Source organism: Bufo bufo, chromosome 5, assembly GCF_905171765.1.
Source record: "Bufo bufo chromosome 5, aBufBuf1.1, whole genome shotgun sequence".
Classification (NCBI taxonomy): domain Eukaryota; kingdom Metazoa; phylum Chordata; class Amphibia; order Anura; family Bufonidae; genus Bufo; species Bufo bufo.
Window position 1 is genome coordinate 369,539,807 of NC_053393.1, and position 20,091 is coordinate 369,559,897.

General features: G+C 47.0%; 1 protein-coding gene across 2 annotated transcripts in view; it reads right to left on the reverse strand.

The window, feature by feature from the left end:
* Nucleotides 1-2,165: 2,165 nt before the first annotated feature.
* PXDC1 (PX domain containing 1) overlaps nucleotides 2,166-20,091 on the reverse strand; it is a 92,917-nt gene continuing 74,991 nt past the window's right edge. For both annotated transcript variants that reach the window (XM_040432739.1, XM_040432738.1), the window contains one exon: nucleotides 2,166-3,164. In XM_040432739.1, coding sequence (XP_040288673.1) covers nucleotides 3,047-3,164 — 118 coding nt within the window. In that variant the 3' untranslated portion in view covers nucleotides 2,166-3,046. The remainder of the gene's footprint in view (nucleotides 3,165-20,091) is intronic.

The following is a 20,091-nucleotide window of genomic DNA, read 5'->3' on the forward strand; positions in this document are numbered from 1 at the left end:
TATCTGATTGGTGGGGGTCCAACACCTGGGACCCCCGCTAATCAGCTGTTTGAGAAGTCATCGGAGTTCCTGTGATTGCCGCGGCCTTCTCCGTGCTCACCAAGCACAGTGCCATACATTGTATAGTGGCTGAGCTTGGTATTGCAGCTCAGCCCCATTCACTTCTATGAGGATGAGCTGCTCCTAGGTCACGTGACAGATGAACATATTGTCACTGGCCTAGGAAAAGCTGAGAGAAGGCAGCGGCGCTCACAGGAGTGCCACTGCCTTCTCAAACATCTCATCGGCAGGGCTCCCGGGTGTTGGACCACCACTGATCAGATACTGAAGACCTATCCTGAGGATAGGTCGTTGGTATAAAAATCTTAGAAAACTCCTTTAAGTGTTTGATTTTTGGGACACTTTGCAAATTTCACTTTTACACGTGGGTCTGTAAATAATGCTTCCTGTAGAAACTGTAATTAATTGAAAGAAAAAAAAAAAATCAGATCTCAAGCAAAAAACTTTAACAGCACCACATGATATGCTGTGTGAGGCCAAGGCCCAACTGAAATCTAGTGCTAAACCAGCCTAAATTAAGAAATCAGTTAATCATACTACAGTATTAAAAGATGAGTATGTAAACAAAATTGCTAAAGATTAGAGGCTGAACCCTTTAGGCTCTGGAAAATTCTGTGTTTTTTACAAGACTGAGCAAACGATACAAAAAAAAAAGTACGGTATGTGAGAAAGAAGCCAAAGGGTGGATTTTCCACTGCAGCGTCCTGTCAGCGTTGGTACCAAGGCTCCATCAGATGCTTCTGCTTTGCTGTTACTGCCTCCCTTGCTGCTTACAGAGCACCCTGGAACCAAAGCTGACAGGGTGCTGCAGAGAAAAACAAAGGAGACCCACATTTATTAATACTTTATATGAAATTATGCTGCATGCCAAATTTGCGGCATTCCTCCGTTTTTAAAGATTGCCGAGAGTGAGGATAGTCTTCGGGGTATGGGCTTGGCCCAGTTTTAAACTACTTTATTAAAGGGTTATACCCACCTCATGCACTGGTGGCATACTGTTTGGATATGCCACCAATGTCAGATAGGTGCGGGTCCTATCTCTGCAACCCGCCCCTATCTCCAGAATGGGACCCCCTGAAGTGAAGGAGAGTGCACTGCGCATGCACAGCCGCGTCTCTATTCACCACTATAGGATGGCCGGAAATAGCCAAACCAGTGCTTGGGTATTTTCAGAACTCCCATAGTAGTTAATGGAGGGTGGCCGTGCTTGCACAGTGTGCTCTCCTTCACTTTGGGGGGGGGGGGGGGGAGTCCCATTCTGGTGATATGAGCGGGTCCCAAAGGTGAACCCACACCTATCTGACATTGGTGGCATATCCTACTTATATGCCACAGTCTGAGTTGCGAATACCTCTTTAGGGCTCATGCACATGACCGTATGTATTTTGTGGTCCGCAAAAAATACAGATGACATCCATGTGCATTCCGTATTTTGCGGACCGTAACAGCTGGCAGCTAATAGAACAGTCCTATCCTTGTCCATAATGCAGACAATAATAGGACATGTTTTATTCTTTTGCGGGAACCGACATGTGGACATACGAAAACGGAATGCACACAGAGTAACTTCTGTTTATTTGCGGAACCAATTAAATTAATAGTTCCGCATACGGTCCGCAAAAAAAACGGAATGGACACAGAAAGAAAATACATTTGTGTGCATGAGGCCTTAAGAAAATATACAGAAAATAGTGTCAAGAATTCATTTTCTGACTTACAGGCAGTCCCAAATGTGTCAAATTTATTAAAAGGCATATTCCTAAACACATTTGACAATAGTCACTCCAGCTATCTTTTTTCTTAGACTGTTTGCACAAGTGCTGTTACTCCATCGCCCCTTATCCGCCAGTTTTCTGGAGTAGAGCACTGAAGTCTACACCTGCCCATGAAATCTACACGAGCCCCTGGCGCACGCACTGCCGAATCGCCAGGCTATGATAAACATGCCCCATAGAATTTCAATTTTCAAGTAACTGTTCCACTTATCAAACTTCATAGTCAGCAAAAAATGTTTGCCATTCTAGATGTCCGTCGGTGAAGATATTCAGGGGATGGCAGGGTAGTTTTTTGGCACCGTCATTGCAATAATAAATATGTAACAAACATTACACTGCAGATATTAAATATATTTATTGTGAGTAATATTCCATTTCAACAAAATAGATTTTAAAGTATTGTATAAAAGAAATAGCATTTTCAATAATTTACTATTATTTACATCAGACTGTGCTCGCTGTGGGGACACAGAGCTGAGAAAAATATGTTAGATTTTTTTGGAGGAAATGCAGCAAATATGTCTATTCCCATCGCAGGTAGCTCCATCCCAGCAAATTAACATGCTGCACATGGTCCTTCTGTGGAGATGTACATGCTGTAGGTCTACCACCAGAGGCTGACGCTCGTTCCCATCTCACATACACTTGGCATATTCTGAACATACTGATGGCTGCAGTATCACAATATACATCGTCAACATACACAATCATTTTGCGTGGTCTTCATCGCACCCCCAGTACACATACAAGTACGCCCCAAACAATCTAGCACATTTTCAGCTGTCGAGGAACGTTTTCCCCTATTGCTCTAGTTATGTAGCCATCACATTGTATTAATTGTGCTTTGGAGGCCTTCGTTTCCTTCATTGGCTCTGATATAAATGAAACAATACACATGAAGGGTTGCTGGTGTCTAGGTCCTTGATGTTCTTGCACCGACTTAACAGGACTGAAATGATGAACATGCGCTATACTAGGAAAACCTATGTTCATGCGGCTATAGGCTCGGTGAGTATTGTTAAGTGGATAGTAGAAACAAGCAATGCTCTTCTGCCTCCTGCTGTAAATCTGCTGTGGTTCCATTTGCTGAGATCTGTGCGCTAATTGCTAAGAGCAGTGCTTTTTAGAGTTTGTAGAAGGCCACAGGGATAGCAGCACTCAAAGAGATTTCACCTCCACGGTTAATAAATCCTTGCAGGTACTTGATCGCTTCAGTCTAAAATGTCTGTTTCGAATGGAACCAGATGGTAGTAGGACAAATTCGTAACATAAGCTGTTGGGTCATCAGTGTCCTCTGCCTCTGGAGGAAAATCTGTTCCATTTCCAAATCTATAAGAAAGGATAAATGGAGATGAACAATAATGAGTATGGAGAAGAACCACGGAGAATCGCAATCAAAGACGTGGGAGCTTTATAGAGGGTGCTAACCACGGTAAATACAGGTGAAACTCGAAAAATTTGAATATTGTGCAAAGTTCATTTATTTCAGTGATGCAACTTAAAAGGTGAAACTAACATATGAGATAGACTCATTACATGCAAAGTGAGATATTTCAAGCCTTTATTTGGTATAATTTGGATTATGGCTTACCGCTTATGAAACCCCAAAGTCACAATTTTGAGGTACCCTTTGCTCGGGGGGTATGGATTAATTAGCTGACTAGAGTGTGACACTTTGAGCCTAGAATATTGAACCTTTTCACAAAATTCGAATTTTAAGCTGCAATTCCTTTTAATTTGCATTACTGAAATAAATGGACTTTTGCACGATATTCTAATTTTTCGAGTTTCACCTGTATATCATGACTTTCTGGGTGAACCGCTGTCACTCTACTGTCACTTTAATATTGCTCACCATAACGTCTATTAGAATAATCTGTTTTTCATATTTCTGTGGATAAAAGTATTACTGAATAAGACAATTTGTCCATTATTTGATGTTTCATTTATCTCCTTTTTTTGCAAAACAATGTCTGTAGACATTGGGGCAGATATAGTATTACAAATGTGGCAGGAATCTGGTTCAGGTGGAGCCAAAATTCTGGCGCACATGCCATACAGCACATTTATTAAAGGAGTTGTCTCACCTCTGGGACCCACACCTATCTCTAGAATGGAGCGCCCAAAGTTGAGGAGACCCCATCGAGCATATGTGTCTGCCCTACATTCAATTCTATGGAAGTTCTGAAAAAAGCTGAGCAGCGCTCAGCTCCACCACTCCTTTCACTTCTATGGAACTGGCAGAAATAGCCAAGCCAGCAGTCGGTTATTTTCAGCACTCCCATAGAAATGAATGGAGGGCGGCCGCGCAAGTGCTCTTGTTCTCTTTGGGATCTTCATTCTAGAGATAGGTGTGGCCCAGAGGTGGGACCAGCACCTATCTGACGTTGGTGGCATATCCTAGCGATATGCCACCAATGTTCCAGGTGAAACAACCGCTTTAGGAGTTTTTTAGACACCAGTGCCACGGCTTCATGGGGAAATGCCATGCCTTAAGATGCAATAATGTGCTCCAAGACTGCACTACAATTTTGCAAAATTATGATGCAACGTAAGCCAGCTAATAGGCGATATAAACTTAGGCGGTAATGTACTGTGCTAGAAAAGTAAGAAGAGGAGGTCCTGCTCTCATATATCTCTGTACAGTAGAACAACCTCAGAAGCAGCAGAATGGAGGTCATTGTACATCAGTGCTGAGATGTGATGCTGTGGATCCAGCACTAGCGCTAGACAGCAGCACTCTGGAGCTGTTCCCTCCCCCAGCATACCTCTCCATAGACTTTTATGGACAGCATGTAACCTGATCCCTCTGTGAGCTGATAATCTTGTCTCTCAAGATGGATTTGAACAGTAAATTAGAAGTAAATAAGTATTAAAAATGCTTGGTTCTGAACTCTATAAAGTTCAATTTCATTTTACAACCTTCAGCTAGTCCATTAAATGGCTTAAGACAGATATCAGCCAGTCTGTAGCTGGAGAAAGTAGGTGGCTGCAGAAAGTTAGATGTAGAAAAGTTGTGTATATCATAAAGTGTCCTAATTCTCTATATAAAATCAACTGAGCTACACTAATCTTATGTCTAAAAGTACAGTAAGAGTCACTCAAAGTAAACTTGTCACCATAAAAATATAGTCCAATCTATAACACATCACAGAGCAGGAGGAGCTGAACAGGTTAATATACAGTTTTGTGGGAAAAGTTTGAGTATAACTTGTATTTTTTTTTCATTTAAATCTCTGCTTGAGCTATGCTTAAGAGTCCAGTGGGGGTCTTACTCAATGTTTGATAGCTCTATGACTGTGTATACGACTACAGCTCTCCTTCCCTAAGTGGGACCGCCCGCTGGACTCCTAAGGTCAGAACGAGCAGAGGTTTAAATGAATAAAATACAGGTTTTACTGAATCTTTTCCCACAAATCTATATATCAATCTGCTTAGCTCCTCTTGCTCTATAAACTGTTGCCCATATATTAGACTGCTTCAAGCACTGACAATATGCCCTGCTAATGGACTAGAGCAGTGGTGGGCAAACTTTTTTGTCAACTGAGCCAAATATCGCCAAAACCACGATTGAAATTTCTTTCGAGAGCCACATTTTTAAAACCTAAAATATTGCGTCAACAGTACCAGTGAGGACTATTAGGACTCATGCACACGACCGTGTGCCCGCCGTTGCCATATTGCAGGCCGCATACGGCGGGTCAGCAATACACGGGCACTGGCCGTGTGCAGCCCGCATCAAGGACCCATTCACTGCAATGGGTCCAGGATCCGGGATATGAGTGCTACAGTGTGCTTCCGTGGTGCTTCTGGCTGTGCCTCCGCACTGCAAAAAGGGAACGCATGCACTACTTTTTTGCGGTGCGGAGGCACAGCCAGAAGCACCACGGAAGCACACTGTAGCACTCATATCCCGGATCCTGGACCCATTGAAGTGAATGGGTCCATGATGCGGGCTGCACACGGCCGTGTGCAGCCCGCATCATGGACCCATTCACTTCAGCATGCGCTACTTTTTTGCGGTGCGGGCAGTCGGATGTGGATCGCGAACCCCATTCAAGTGAATGGGTCCACGATCCTCATGCAGCTGCCCCATGGTCTGTGTCCGTGCATTGCGGACCGCTATTTGCGGTCCGCAGCACAGGCACGGCGCCCTTACATTCGTGGGCATGAGCCCAGAGTGTGTTTTTGAATACTTTTATATGTACTTTCTTTTATTTGGATCTTGATTATTATTTCATTTTATCTTTATAATTTTTTACTTTTATTAAACTTGTCTGCAGATGTGGGTGTAATGTGGATGACGCACTTATGGGGGATATCTGTGGATGACGCACTTATGGGGGATATCTGTGGATGACGCACTTATGGGGGATATCTGTGGATGACGCACTTATGGGGGATATCTGTGGATGACGCACTTATGGGGGATATCTGTGGAGGGCACTTATGGGGGATATCTGTGGAGGGCACTTATGGGGGATATCTGTGGAGGGCAATTATGGGGGATATCTGTCGAGGGCACTTATGGGGGATATATGTGGAGGGCACTTATGGGGGATATCTGTGGAGGGCACATATATAGCATCTTATGTGTCATCCACAGATATCCCCCATAAGTGCGTCATCCACAGATATCCCTCATAAGTGCCCTCCACAGATATCCCCCATAAGTGCTCTCCACAGATATCCCCTATAAGTGCCCTCCACAGATATCCCCCATAAGTGCCCTCCACAGATATCCCCCATAAGTGCCCTCCACAGATATCCCCCATAAGTGCCCTCCACAGATATCCCCCATAAGTGCCCTCCACAGATATCCCCTATAAGTGCCCTCCACAGATATCCCCCATAAGTGCCCTCCAGTAAGTAAAGTAATGTATTAGTGGGGGGAAGGGAGGAGGCAGGGACACTTGCGGCGGGGCCGGTGCAGTGCCCAGCGCTGTGCACACACCGGGGGAAGCTCCTACCTTTCTGCTGCAGGACATTTCGCTCCTCCTGAGCGGTGGCCTCTTCACCACTCCTCACATGGCCGGTGTTCTGCCGAAAGTCCGCCGCTGCCCGCCCTTCTGCTGCTGTGCGCAGCGTGACATCTCACCCTCCGTCATGCCCCTCCTGCCTGCTTCATTCATAAAGTGGAAGGAGCAGACAGACGGGGCAGGAGGCGCATGACGGACATTTTGCAAGCAGCTTGAGCGGCGCGATATGGCTGCGCGGCCGCCCACCCGCCAGCCCGAACCAAAGAGCCGCATTCAAGGATCAAATGAGCCGCTTGAGGCTCGCGAGCCGCACTTTGCCGACCACTGGACTAGAGAGATGTCCTGTGTTCAGTGCCCCTCTTTATAAACCAGAAGAACATTTTCTGGTTTTATGGAAATAATGGTTAAATGTATAAATCAAAAATTCTACAAATTTGTAATATCTGTGATGTCATACCTCCACATTTACAAGACGTTAGCTTGCTGTCAGTGAATGAGAACGCTCTAGTTTACATGCAGAGTCCTGAAACCCATACACAGAGAGTCCTGCATTCAGCTGAGATGTTGTATCCAGTGTAGACAATGCTCCGTGAGATAAATACACACTACGCTTAAGGCCTCATGCACACGGACGTTTTTTTTTGCGGTCCGCAAAACGGATTTCCGTTGTTCCGTGATCCGTGACCGTTTTTTCGTCCGTGTGTCTTCCTTGATTTTTGGAGGATCCACGGATATAAAAAAAAAAGTCGTTTTGGTGTCCGCCTGGCCATACGGAGCCAAACGGGTCCGTCCTGACTTACAATGCAAGTAAATGGGGACCGATCCGTTTGACGTTGACACAGTATGGTTCAATTGCAAACGGATCCGTCCCCCATTGTCACCAGCTACCCAGTTTAACCACACAAGGGGGTTGTGGTCGGTCATAAGGGTAAACGGCCGTCCATACAGATAGGGCTGAAGTTTCTTGAGTGCCCAAACTAGGGCTAGGCACTCTTTCTCCACGGTGGCATAGCTGACCTCTCTGGACACAAGTTTACGGCTGAGGTATGCCACCGGGTGTTCCATGCCGTCGTCCCCCACTTGGCTCAACACGGCTCCCAACCCAAACATGGAGGCATCTGCGTGGACAAGAAATTGTTTAGTGTGGTTGGGTACTGCCAACACAGGAGCCTCGCTTAATGCTGCTTTAAGTTTCTGGAAAGCGTCCGCGCACTCTGGGGTCCAGGTTACCTGTTTTGGTAGGGCCTTTTTGGTAAGGTCGGTGAGAGGTTTGGCCTGGGCGCTATACTCTGGGACAAATTTTCGGTAGTAACCGGACGTCCCTAAAAAGGCTAATACCTGGGTTTTGGTACAAGGTTGGGGCCAATTAGCTATGGCCTCTACTTCAGCCGGCTCTGGCCGCTACCTACCAGAACCTACCCTGTGGCCGAGATATTGCACCTCGGCCATGCCTACATGGCATTTGTCCGGTTTCAAGGTGAGACCTGTGAGATGAATTCGTTTGAGCACCCTGGACACGTGACCCCGGTGGTCCTTCCATGTGCGGCTATAGATGGCAATATCATCTAGATATGCACATGCGGAGTTCTGGAACCCCTCCAAGAGCCTATCGTCCATCCTCTGAAAAGTAGCCGGGGCATTCTTCATCCCAAAGGGCATAACCTTGAACTGGTATAGCCCAAATGGAGTGACGAATGCCGACTTTGGGATGGCCGCAGGCTCCAAGGGGATTTGCCAATACCCCTTGCACAAGTCCAGGGTGGACAAGTAATTCCCCCCAGCCATACGGTCTAATAGCTCATCTATTCTGGGCAAGGGGTAGGCGTCAGTTATAGTGCGATCGTTTCGTCTCCGATAGTCTACACAGAAGCGCGTGTAATAGTACTACCGGTGAAGCCCAAAGACTTTGTGAGGGTTCTATAACCCCTAACTTGAGCATCTCTCTTATTTCGGTGAGCAGATTTTCACGTACTGCCTCCGGGATACGATATGGTTGATGCCATAACAGCGTTTCTCCCTGGATTTTTTCTACACGGTGTACCGCAGCGGAGGTATAGCCTGGTATGGCCGACAACATTCCTTGGTATCCCTGAAGCAGTTGCATTGCCTCCCCTTTCTCTAAGGGGTTTAGGTTCTGACCCCAGCTTACTTGGTCAATAGTAAACGGGGAGGTGTCTAATAAATCAGGGAGGGGTAGTTCCTCACTATCTTCAGAAGAGGGGGCACATACGGCACCTACATCTTCCGTTCTCTCAAAATAGGGCTTGAGCATGTTTACATGAAAAGCTTTGGTCAGCCTTTCATCTGAACACTTGCTCACAATATAGGTGGTATCGCTTATGCGCTCTACCACCTTAAAGGGTCCCTGCCGTGCCGCCTGCAGCTTGTCCTTTTTAGCGGGTCTCAGGGCCAACACTTTCTGCCCTATGTCTAGTATCCTATCTCTGGCTCCCCTATCGTACCACTTCTTCTGGCATTCCTGGGCCTCCCGCAGGCTCTCCCGAACGGATTCGGTGAGAGCCTGCAATCGGTCCTGGAACTCCAGAACATACTGGACGATAGGTACTCCCCCCTCATCCGTGTTGCCCTCCCAGTGCTCCCGTACGAGATCCAGGGGGCCCCGGACTTTTCTCCCAAACAGGAGTTCGAAGGGGGGAAACCCTGTGGATGCCTGGGGCACTTCGCGGTAGGCAAACAGAAGGTGGGGAAGATACTTTTCTCGAATTCCTGTGGGACTCTGCGAAGGTCTTTAGCATCTGTTTGAGTGTGCCATTGAACCGTTCACAGAGTCCATTGGTCTGGGGGTGATAGGGGGCGCTAAATAGGGGTTTCACTCCACAGCTCTGCCACAATTGCTGGGTCAGGAGTGCCGTGAACTGAGTCCCCCCGATCGGACAAGATCTCCTGGGGAAAACCTACCCGGGAAAATATTTTAACTAGGGCCATCGCCACAGTCTCGGCCTCTATGTTTGCGAGGGCTACTGCTTCTGGGTGTCTAGTGGCGTAGTCCACTACAGTGAGAATGAACTTTTTGCCGGACTGGCTGGGTCGGCTGAGGGGTCCTATTAAGTCCACCGCTACTCGGTGAAACGGTTCTTCTATAATGGGTAAAGGGTGGAGTTTGGCTTTCTGGTGGTCACCCCTTTTCCCTACCTTTTGACATATGTCACACGTCCTACAATAATACTTAAGATCTTGCGTGACCCTAGGGCCAGAAGAATGTTTGGGTCAACCGGTCCCTTGTCTTTTTAACCCCAAGATGTCCTGCTAGGGGGATGTCATGACTGAGTTTTAATAACTCCGCCCGAAACTTACGGGGTACTATTAGCTTCCTTTTAGTGACCTGAGCGACCCCGTGTCCCACCCCTCCTGTCACTCGGTACAATAATCCCTTATGCCATTCAAATCTTTTGTGGGTGCTTTCCCCGGGTAACGTCTACTGCCTTTCTATACCCTTCTAGTGTGGGGTCGGTTCTCTGTTCCTGTTCAAAACCCTGTGGCGTATCCCAGAACAGGGACGGGTGGTCAGGTAAAGGGGATATTTCAACTCCTACCTGGCTTTCCCCAGAGTGCAGCGGTGCTTCCAGTCTGGCTTGAGCTCGGGTGGTAACCGGGCATGCTTCTGAAGTGGTGTCCCGTGATAGTTGGGAGGTTAAACAGCCTACATCATTGTCCAGTAGGACTTCTGCCGGCAGTTCCTGCATAATGCCAACCTCCAACTGTTTGGATCCAGAACCCCAGTCCACAAGGACACTGGCTGTAGGTAACTTGTGTATGGCGCCCCCAGCTACCCTTACAGCTACGGTGCGACCGGTGCGAGCTTGGGCCTTGACCGTGTGTGGTTGTACCACGGTTAGAGTGGCCCCAGAGTCTCTCATAGCTCGTGTCCCCATGCCATCCACTGTAATCCATTGCCGGTGGTGGTCTCGGTTGTCACCTCCCGCTTGCACTGGATTAACCTCGTGTAGTACACTCCACTGCTCTTCTTGATTAGGGACGTAGGTTGTACTTTCTTGCTGGACACAATGAGCGGCTGCCCTGGGTTGTTGTGGTGGTTGCCTTTCCCAGCCTCCCCGGTTCAAACGAGGGCACTGGTGTTTGTAATGTCCTGGCTGCTTACAATAATGGCACACTGCAGGGGGTCGAGGGGTTGCTGCAGAGCCCGGCGGCGGGTGGTTTATGGAGGCCCTAGGGGCTGCAGATGTTTTTGGAGCCGGGTAGTTGGGCTTAAAAGTTGGTCTGCTCACCCCCTGTTCCCTCCTCCTGTTGTCCTGGTATTCAACTGCTAGTCTGGTGGCTTCCTCCACCGTTTTAAGCTTTCTGTCCTTTACCCAATCTTTTATATCTTCTGCAGTGTGATTGAAAAATTGCTCCAATAGCAGGAGCTGTAAGGCATCCTCCAGGGTAGTTGCTTGGCAGCCCTGCATCCAATTACGGGCTGCCCTGTGTAGCCGAAAAGCCCATTCAGTGTGTGAATCTCTCCCGGTCTTCCGAAGTTCCCGAAACCTTTTCCGGTATGCCTCCGGGGTTACCGCATATCTGGCTAACAAAATGTCTTTTATCTGGACATAATTATGTATGTCCCCATCAGGTACTGCTCGCAACGCCTCTGCCGCTCTTCCTGACAACTTGCTGCTAAGTACTGCCGCCCATTTTGTGGAGTCTAATCCCTCCAGCGCACATTGACGTTCAAAGTCTTGCAAATAACTGTCAATTTCCATTTCATTGTCATTAAAAGTTTTAAACGCTGCATAATTTACCTTCTTTGGTAGGTCATTGGTACTTCCCGGGGAGTGTAGCCAATCTCCCTGTGTCGGTCTGTCTCGGTCCTCTCGCTCTTTTTGCGATTGCCTGGCTTGTGCCATGACCTGCAGAACCGCCTCTGTTGATGGATTAGGTCCCAATACACTGAGCATCCATCTGATGTCCTTCTGCATCACGGTTTCTTCCTCGTGCTCCATTTCTGTATTGCTGGTTCCGTCGCTCTGTATTAATTTTGCAATTAACGTGGCTTTTGTCTTGTTACTTGCCACTACGCCTCAAGCTTCCAGTAAATCCTTTAGCGTGGTCCTCTTAAGTAGCTGGTATTGCTGAGCCATTCATTCTCTTGCTTGGTTCAGGACGTCCATTCGGGATTCAAATCCCTCTGCTTGCCACCAGTTGTAAGGAAACCAAGTATATTTAAAACCACATTCGGTAGTTTCCTCCCGAACTGCCCGCGCCTGGTGAATATAGCGCTCCGTTCGGCAGTTGAAGTAGACGAATTCCATACGAAATGCCAATAACTTTATAAGATGATTCCCTTGATAAAACATGCGGATCCCCAAACATCAGCCGAAGTCCAGAAGAAGGGTACAAATAGAACACGCTTTAATTATCGCACACAGGCTTTTATGCAAGTCCCCATGCAAGGGGATATCCCACAGGGAGGGACACAGTATAGCCAATCAAGTACAATGGAAACATAAAACCCTTCCCGCATAAACATACAATGCCTTCCCCTAGTCCTGGAGATAATCAAGTCTGATAAAGTAACAACTTGATTATCTCTAGGCAGAAAAGTCACAGTTTTCCCCAATATCTTGAACACCCTTTATACATGAGGTATCCCCACAAATCATATGTCCCCTGATAGCCCCAATCTGGGTGATCAACATATTCAAATTTCACCCAGATCGGTTTAGGGATTCTCAAAGAGACATGGAAGTCTTCTGTGACCGGTTCACCCTGGGTGGGCTGCCCAAAATAGTTCCATAAGTTTGGGTGTTTTTGCCGGTCACTTTAGAAAAAGGGGGATTTTGTCTAAGAGAACAGCTTTTGCTTATGTTAGGTTTTTTCGTGTTATATTGCAAATGGAGGTATCAAACAATATATATATACATTTATATGCAGGATAAATGCAGACATTTATCCTGCACTGTTTGCAGACCACTATTAAATTAACCGGGGGGGGGGGGGGGAAGGGATTTTAAATAGGAGGGGGGGAGAGGGGAGGCCGCACTGGCCACCAATGAATGTAATACAGGGGAGGGAGGGGGGGGTGCCCCCTCCTGCCTGGCAGCACCTGATCTCTTACAGGGGGCTATGATACGCACAATTAACCCCTCAGGTGCGGGGTCATGTACACAGTTCGTAGTATATAGAACACGAAGTGAAAACTCAGCTCTGAAAAAGCTTTTATGCAGACGGATCTGCGGATCCGTCTGTGTGAAAGTTGCCTACGGCCACGGACCACGGACGTGGATGTCAATCTTGTGTGCATCCGTGTTTTTTCACGGACCCATTGATTTGAATGGGTCCTTGAACCGTTGTCCGTCAAAAAAATAGGACAGGTCATATTTTTTTGGACGGACAGGAAACACGGATCACGGCCGCGGATGAACAACGGTTCATTTTCCGAGTTTTCAACGGACCCATTGAAAGTCAATGGGTCCGCAGAAAATCACGGAAAACGGAACAACGGCCACGGATGCACACAACGGTCGTGTGCATGAGGCCTAAATCTGATCATTTTCTACTATGTACCAGGCAGTTTATGCCTCTGATTTTGTGATTTTTTTTTAATTCATGGCATGTCATATTATGGAGCTATCCTCCCAAAGAAAATTTCGCCAGAAGAATATGGTGCCTCAAGAAGTCACCATATAACAGCGCATATAGTGCATATGGGTCTTTAATATGGAGACATGTGCCACCATATGGGGACCATAAAGAACCACCCTGTGCATGAAACCTCCTACCTCACGGTCCACATGGTGAAGGACCTCCTGAAGAAAGTGTGTCTAAGGTTACTTTCACACTTGCGGCAGAGAGATCCGGCAAGCAGTTCCGTCGCTGGAACTGCCTGCCGGATCAGGCAAAACGTATGCCAACTGATGGCATTAGTAAGACTGATCAGGATCCTTATTAGTCTTAAAAATGCCTGATCAGTCGAAAAAATGCATTGAAATGCCGGATCCGTCTTTCCGGTGTCATCCGGCAAAAATTTATTTTTTTCAGTCTGCGCATGCGCAGACCGGAAGGACGGATCCGGCATTCCGGTATTCTGAATGCCGGATCCAGCACTAATACATTCCTATGGGAAAAAATGCCGGATCCGGCATTCAGGCAAGTCTTCAGTTTTTTTTGTCGGAGATAAAACCGTAGCATGCTGCGGTTTTCTCTTTTGCCTGATCAGTCAAAACGACTGAACTGAAGACATCCGGATGCAAACTGAACGGATAAGGCTAGTTTCACACTTGCGGCAGGACGGATCCGACATGCTGTTTACCATGTCGGATCCGTCCTGTGGCTGTTCGCCGTGCCCCCGGGCCGCCGCTCCGTCCCCATTGACTATAATGGGGATGGGGGCGGAGCTCCGGCGCAGCACGGCGGTGCACGGAGAAAGCCGCCGGACTAAAAAACCTGACATGCAGTAATTTTAGTCCGGCGGCCTTAAACCGTGCACAGCCGTGCTGCGCCGGAGCTCCGCCCCCATCCCCATTATAGTCAATGGGGACGGAGCGGCGGCCCGGGGGCACGGCGAAACAGCCGCAGGACGGATCCGACATGGTGAACAGCCTGTCGGATCCGTCCTGCCGCAAGTGTGAAAATACCATTACTCTCCATTCAGAATGCATGGGGATAAAACTGATCAGTTCTTTTCCGGTATAGAGCCCCTGTGACTGAACTCTATGCCAGAAAAGAAAAACGCAAGTGTGAAAGTAGCCATACCAAGATGTTGTAATGTTGATTCTTTTGATCTGACCATATCCAATATGATACATTTGTTCTTCTCGTCACTAATTACAGATTATAACTATCCAGATTCCTTTAACTTGCAATTTTTGGGCAGCAAAGCAATCAATTTCTTTCAATCTGTTGCAAACCACTGACATTTACAGCCGAAGCTTCCCAAGATATTTTGAAGCACGTCCGCAGATGAGGAACTTGGGATCAAAGAAGGAGTGTGAACAAAGCCGAGGTTGCCTGGTGCAGATAAGATTAGATTCCAATATTCCACCGTGTCAAATTGTGAGGATTCGCTCTCTGGAACTTCAGAAAGCTTCATATGGGTTTATTTAACTATTCTGAATTTTATTTCTCCTTCGATAAGTCTCTGTCAGTAATTGTGACTTTGAACTTCATTTCTAAAGTACCACACTTATCAGAGATTTCAGCAATATAAACATACTAGACATAGTAAGTCCCTAAAATGAATGCTTGGCCTGAGGGGATTATACTTTCACATATTTCTGGGGCTGTCTTTCCTCTCTATATTTCTATTTGTGTTGTAGTTGGCATATTTTCTAGATATAAAGAGCAAGCCTTGTCTTGCACGCATACTGTGCTTGTCTTAGGTGTGTGCTCTAGTTGTCTGGTACGTGTACTGTGCTTCCTTGATGGGTATGCTGCACTTGTCTGACGTGTACTGCGTTTCTATTACATGTGTGCTGCGCTTTTCTGATGCATATGATTCACAGTTGTGTGTGTTGCGCTTGTCTGACGTGTATGCTTCACATAAAAACATGCCATGTGCTGGGCTTGTACGATGTGTGTGCTGCTCCTGTACGATGTGTGTGCTCCACTTGTCTGATGTGTGTTGTGCTGCTCCTGTACGATGTGTGTGCTCCACTTGTCTGATGTGTGTTGTGCTGCTCCTGTACGATGTGTGTGCTCCACTTGTCTGATGTGTGTTGTGCTGCTCTTGTACGATGTGTGTGCTCCACTTGTCTGATGTGTGTTGTGCTGCTCCTGTACGATGTGTGTGCTCCACTTGTCTGATGTGTGTTGTGCTGCTCTTGTACGATGTGTGTGCTCTACTTGTCTGATGTGTGTTGTGCTGCTCGTTGTGCTGCTCCTGTACGATATGTGTGCTCCACTTGTCTGATGTGTGTTGTGCTGCTCCTGTACGATGTGTGTGCTCCACTTGTCTGATGTGTGTTGTGCTGCTCTTGTACGATGTGTGTGCTCCACTTGTCTGATGTGTGTTGTGCTGCTCTTGTACGATGTGTGTGCTCCACTTGTCTGATGTGTGTTGTGCTGCTCTTGTACGATGTGTGTCCTCCACTTGTCTGATGTGTGTTATGCTGCTCCTGTACGATGTGTGTGCTCCACTTGTCTGATGTGTGTTGTGCTGCTCCTGTACAATGTGTGTGCTCCACTTGTCTGATGTGTATTGTGCTGCTCTTGTACGATGGGTGTGCTCCACTTGTCTGATGTGTGTTGTGCTGCTCCTGTACGATGTGTGTGCTCCACTTGTCTGATGTGTATTGTGCTGCTCTTGTACGATGTGTGTGCTCCACTTGTCTGATGTGTATTGTGCTGCTCTTGTACGATGGGTGTGCTCCACTTGTCTGATGTGTGTTGTGCTGCTCCTGTACGATGTGTGTGCTCCACTTGTCTGATGTGTATTGTGCTGCTCTTGTACGATGTGTGTGCTCCACTTGTCTGATGTGTATTGTGCTGCTCTTGTACGATGGGTGTGCTCCACTTGTCTGATGTGTGTTGTGCTGCTCCTGTACGATGTGTGTGCTCCACTTGTCTGATGTGTGTTGTGCTGCTCTTGTACGATGTGTGTGCTTCACTTGTCCAGGCAGCATGCTGAAAGTTAGGCTGCTTTGGTGCTGTGGCCTGTATCTTACCTCCTAAGCCTCTTGCTGCATATCGTAATTAAAGATAATTGGAGGAGGAGGACAGACCCTGACAGTTATTGATGGCCACCAAAGATGGACAGCTTCTGGGGCAGTATATTGTGCTGCACTTTGGTACTGATGACCGACTTTTGTTGGCCCGCCTTCTGTCAGTTTGGACCTGCCTACAACATTGGACACATTTAGGTTTTCATTCAATGACCACTTTAACGGGGTTGCCCGGGAATAAAGAAAATGAAAACACTTAAATATTACTTCATTATAAATATATTCCCAATTACCTTACATTATTTATAATGGCTCCTTTTGTCTAGGGAGCAATCTGTAGGAGAAATAAAATGGCTGCCGTCCTATTAGTACACACAAAACCTGTCCTAATCACACAGCAGGACAAGTTACTTCACAACACTGAGCTAAAGAGCTGCCTCATCCTCCTCTGCTAATTGTCAGCTGAATTAAACTGAATACAGTTTAATATGATCTTCAGCTGAATCTCTGTAGGAATGGAGTTCATAAGGAGACATGAAGTACAGAGAGGAGGGACAGGACAAACTGTGGTAATGGAGATTGCATACAAGTGCTGCTGCTCATTAGCCACATCACCAGCCTCCTCTCTCTACTTCATGTTTCCTCATGAACTCCATTCCTACAGAGATTCAGCTGAAGATCATATTAAACTGTATTCAGGATTATAATCCCCGATATGTAGGAGAGGAGGATGATGCAGCTCTTTAGCTCAGTGTTCTGAAGTAACTTGTCCTGCTGTGTGATTAGGACAGGTTTTGTGTGTACAGCGGACAGCGGACATTTTATGGTTGCTCCCCAGGCAAAATAAGCCATTATAACTAATGAGAGGTATTTGAGATTTTTTTTAATAATATAAGTATTTAACCCCTTCCCGACCTTTGACGTACGTCATGGGAACCACTGAGTTCCCGCAATTTGACGTAATAGTACGTCATAGTGATCGCGCAGGCACCGGAGCAGTGCGCGCGCGATCACTGCAGGGGCCCGGCAGTCCGTGGTAGCCGGGCCCCTGCTGTATCCGCCGGCATCGCTGTAAAAGCCAATGACGGCAGATTAACCCCTTCTATGCCGCGGTCCGCTCTGACCGCGACATAGAAGAGGTTTGTGTCAGGTGAACGATCGCATCGAGTCCCCGCGCTGCTGTGGCGGGGACCCGATGCGACACAAGGCAGCCCGATGCCGTGCAGAGGCTGCCCAATGCCTTGCACGGCATCGGGAACTGCCTTCTACGGGTGCCGAGGAAATTAAGCCTCAGGCTGGGTCTCCTAGGCAACCTGTTAGTGTATGACTCAGTGTCATACACTAACAGGCAATGCATCATAATACAGATGTATTGTAATGCATTGCAGAGGGGATCAGACCCCTAAAAGTGAATGTCATAAGTAAAGTAAAAAAAAAAAGGGTTTTTATAAAATTTATAAAGTAATAAAATTAATAAAGTAAAAAAGAAAAACCCCCTTTCCCCTTATTTTATAATAAAAAAAAATGAAAAAAAAACCAAAACCCACACATATTAGGTATCGCCGCGTCCATAATGACCGGCTCTATAAATATATCACATGATCCACCCTGTCTGATAAATACCATAAAAAAATAAAAATAAAAACTGTGTAAAAAAAAAAGCAATTTTTGTCACCTTACACCAAGCGATCAAAAATACGTATGCCCCCCAAAATGGTATCAATAAAATCGTCACCTCATCCCGCAAAAAATGAGCCCTTACCTAAGACAATCGCCCAAAAAATAAAAAAAACTATAGCTCTCAGAACATGGAGACACTAAAACATCATTTTTTTTGTTTCAAAACTGCTATTATTGTGCTAAAGTAAAATACATAAAAAAAATATATACATATTAGGTATCGCCACGTCCGTAACAACCAGCTCTATAAAAATATTACATGACCTAACACAGGTGAACATCGTAAAATAAAATAAAAACCTGTGTAAAAAAAAGCCATTTTTGTCACATTACATCACAAAAATTGCAACAGCAAGTGATCAAAAAGGCGTATGCCCCCCAAAATAGTACCAACCAGACCATCACCTCATCCCGCAAAAAATTAGACCCTACCTAAGAGAATCGGTCAAAAAATACAATAACTATGGCTCTCAGACTATGGAGACACTAAAAATATGATTACCGTATTTTTCGCTTTATAAGACGCACCTAGGTTTTTGAGGAGGAAAATAAGAAAAAAATATTTTAAACCAAAAGGTGTGCTTTTGGTAGCTTTTGAACTAATGGTGGTCTGTGGATGACGCACTGTTATGGGGATCTGTGGATGACACTGTTATGGGGGGATCTGTGGATGACGCACTGTTATGGGGGATCTGTGGATGACACACTGTTATGAGGGGATCTGTGGATGACGCACTGTTATGGGGGGATCTGTGGATGACGCACTGTTATGGGGGGATCTGTGGATGACACTGATGGGGGATCTGTGGATGACACTGAGGGGGAATCTGTGGATGACACTGAGGGGGGATCTGTGGATGACACTGAGGAGGGATCTGTGGATGACACTGAGGAGGGATCTGTGGATGACACTGAGGGGGGATCTGTGGATGACACTGAGGGGGGATCTGTGGATGACACTGAGGGGGGATCTGTGGATGACACTGAGGGGGGATCTGTGGATGACACTGAGGGGGGATCTGTGGATGACACTGAGGGGGGATCTGTAGATGACACTGAGGGGGGATCTGTGGATGACACTGAGGGGGGATCTATGGATGACACTGAGGGGGGATCTGTGGATGACACTGAGGTGGGATCTGTGAATGACACTGAGGGGGGATCTGTGAATGACACTGAGGGGGGATCTGTGAATGACACTGAGGGGGGATCTGTGCATGACACTGAGGGGGGATCTGTGCATGACACTGAGGGGGGATCTGTGCATGACACTGAGGGGGGATCTGTGCATGACACTGAGGGGGGATCTGTGCATGACACTGAGGGGGGATCTGTGCATGACACTGAGGGGGGATCTGTGCATGACACTGAGGGGGGATCTGTGCATGACACTGAGGGGGATCTGTGGATTACACTAATGGGGGATCTGTGGATGATACTTATGGGGCTTTGTGGAGGACACTTATGTCATCCACAGATCCCCATAAGTGTCATCTACAGATCCCCCATCAGATGCATCAGTGTGGAGGGAGGAGGCGGGGACACTCATGGCGAGGCCCGGTGCAGTGACTTTACTCTAATACACCAGGCCCCGCAACTGTTAAACATTCAATCTGATCTATATCTAATTGTATATGCTCTGTACGGTACTTACTGTAGTACCGCAAGTATAGCATTAAGACGGCGCAGACCGGCATCTCCCTCGGTCATGCGCCGCCTGCCCCAGCTCCCTCGGTCATGCGCCGCCTGCCCCAGCTCCCTCCTCATGTGCCTGCTTATCTCACTTTATGAATGAACAGGTGCAGACCGGGAGCTGGAGCAGGCGGCGCATGAGGAGGGAGCTGCGGCAGGCGGCGCATGACCGAGGGAGATGCCGGTCTGCGCCGTCTTAATGCTATACTTGCGGTACTACAGTAAGTACCGTACAGAGCATATACAATTAGATATAGATCAGATTGAATGTTTAACAGTTGCGGG